The 1,101-nt window shown below is 50.3% G+C and overlaps 1 protein-coding gene across 1 annotated transcript; it reads right to left on the bottom strand.

Moving 5' to 3' along the window:
• Window positions 1–407: 407 nt before the first annotated feature.
• Window positions 408–1,082, bottom strand: Pmar_PMAR007838 (elongation factor 1-alpha, putative; the record flags this gene model as incomplete). The annotated part of the gene is made up of 1 exon (XM_002764730.1): window positions 408–1,082. The coding sequence occupies one exon, from the start codon at window positions 1,080–1,082 to the stop codon at window positions 408–410; it is 675 nt and encodes a 224-aa protein (XP_002764776.1).
• Between the last annotated feature and the right edge of the window lie 19 nt (window positions 1,083–1,101).

Below are 1,101 nucleotides of genomic sequence, written 5' to 3'. Positions count from 1 at the left end.
CCTCGAAGCATGGAATTGGAAGAGCCAATTAGCAAGAAGCAGAATGCCTCAGGATTGAATTTACGGCGAAATTGGAAGTTCAGAAGGCGGTCTCCAAAAGGCGTGCATTGCATGCTATGCAATCCTGTGTCAACGAATACTCCAAACTCATGTGATCAGATAACCCTAAAAGTCGCTCGTTATGGCAGTTGGCACACTGATAAAGTTATTGATAAAAGTAAAACCGAAAACTCAAACCCTCAATTGACGAACTACACACCTGCCATGTGGCGGTCTTCCGTTGAAAGAATCCCAGGTTTATAATAGGCAAGACGTATTCGTCAGCTACGTAACCACAAGAATCTTTCTCATAGCTGCTAGACAATGGTGAACTATTTACTGGTAATCAACTGATTCACGTTGAGTCCTTACTTGACATCCTTGGCGCTGGTGGCGACACACTTACCAAGCATGACAACACCGTTACCCTCCATAAGAGCAACACGAGAGAGACCCTCGCAGTGCTTGAAGGAGTCGACAACAAGGTGCTGAAGAGGCTCGAAGACGACCTCAGCCATCTCGTTAGACTTCAAGGAGTGGGGATCCTCCATCTTCTTACCACCGGTCTCCTTACCGACCTTCCAGTTGATCTTGGTAAGCTTGCAAGCGGAACGACCAGTACGGACGAAGGCGATGGGAGAGTAACCGACCTTGATCTCACCGGGGACATCCAAGATCTGGACCTGGGCGGTGAAGTTACCGACGTGCTGAAGAGTCTTATCAGCCTTGGAGATCATGCAATCACCAACGCGGGGCATGTTATCCTTGTTGAGACCCTTAACGTTGAGACCGACGTTATCACCGGGAAGAGCCTGCTCCTCACGCTTGTGATGCATCTCAATGGTGAAGACCTTGCCGCTGCAGGGAGTAGCGGGGGTATGAGTGGGCATGAAGATGACATCCTCGTTGGGCTTGACAACACCCTGCTCAACACGGCCAGTGAGAACATCACCGACACCCTTGATCTTGTAGATACCGGAAAGGGGACACGCATGGGGGCATCGACGACACGCGCGGGGACAGTGGCGAACTCTCAAGAGCATCGTACAAGGTATCGACGTG

This window comes from Perkinsus marinus (genome assembly GCF_000006405.1).
Source record: "Perkinsus marinus ATCC 50983 genomic scaffold scf_1104296976226, whole genome shotgun sequence".
Taxonomy (NCBI): domain Eukaryota; phylum Perkinsozoa; order Perkinsida; family Perkinsidae; genus Perkinsus; species Perkinsus marinus.
Note: the sequence above shows the minus strand (reverse complement) of the source record. Positions and strands in the feature narration are given on the sequence as shown.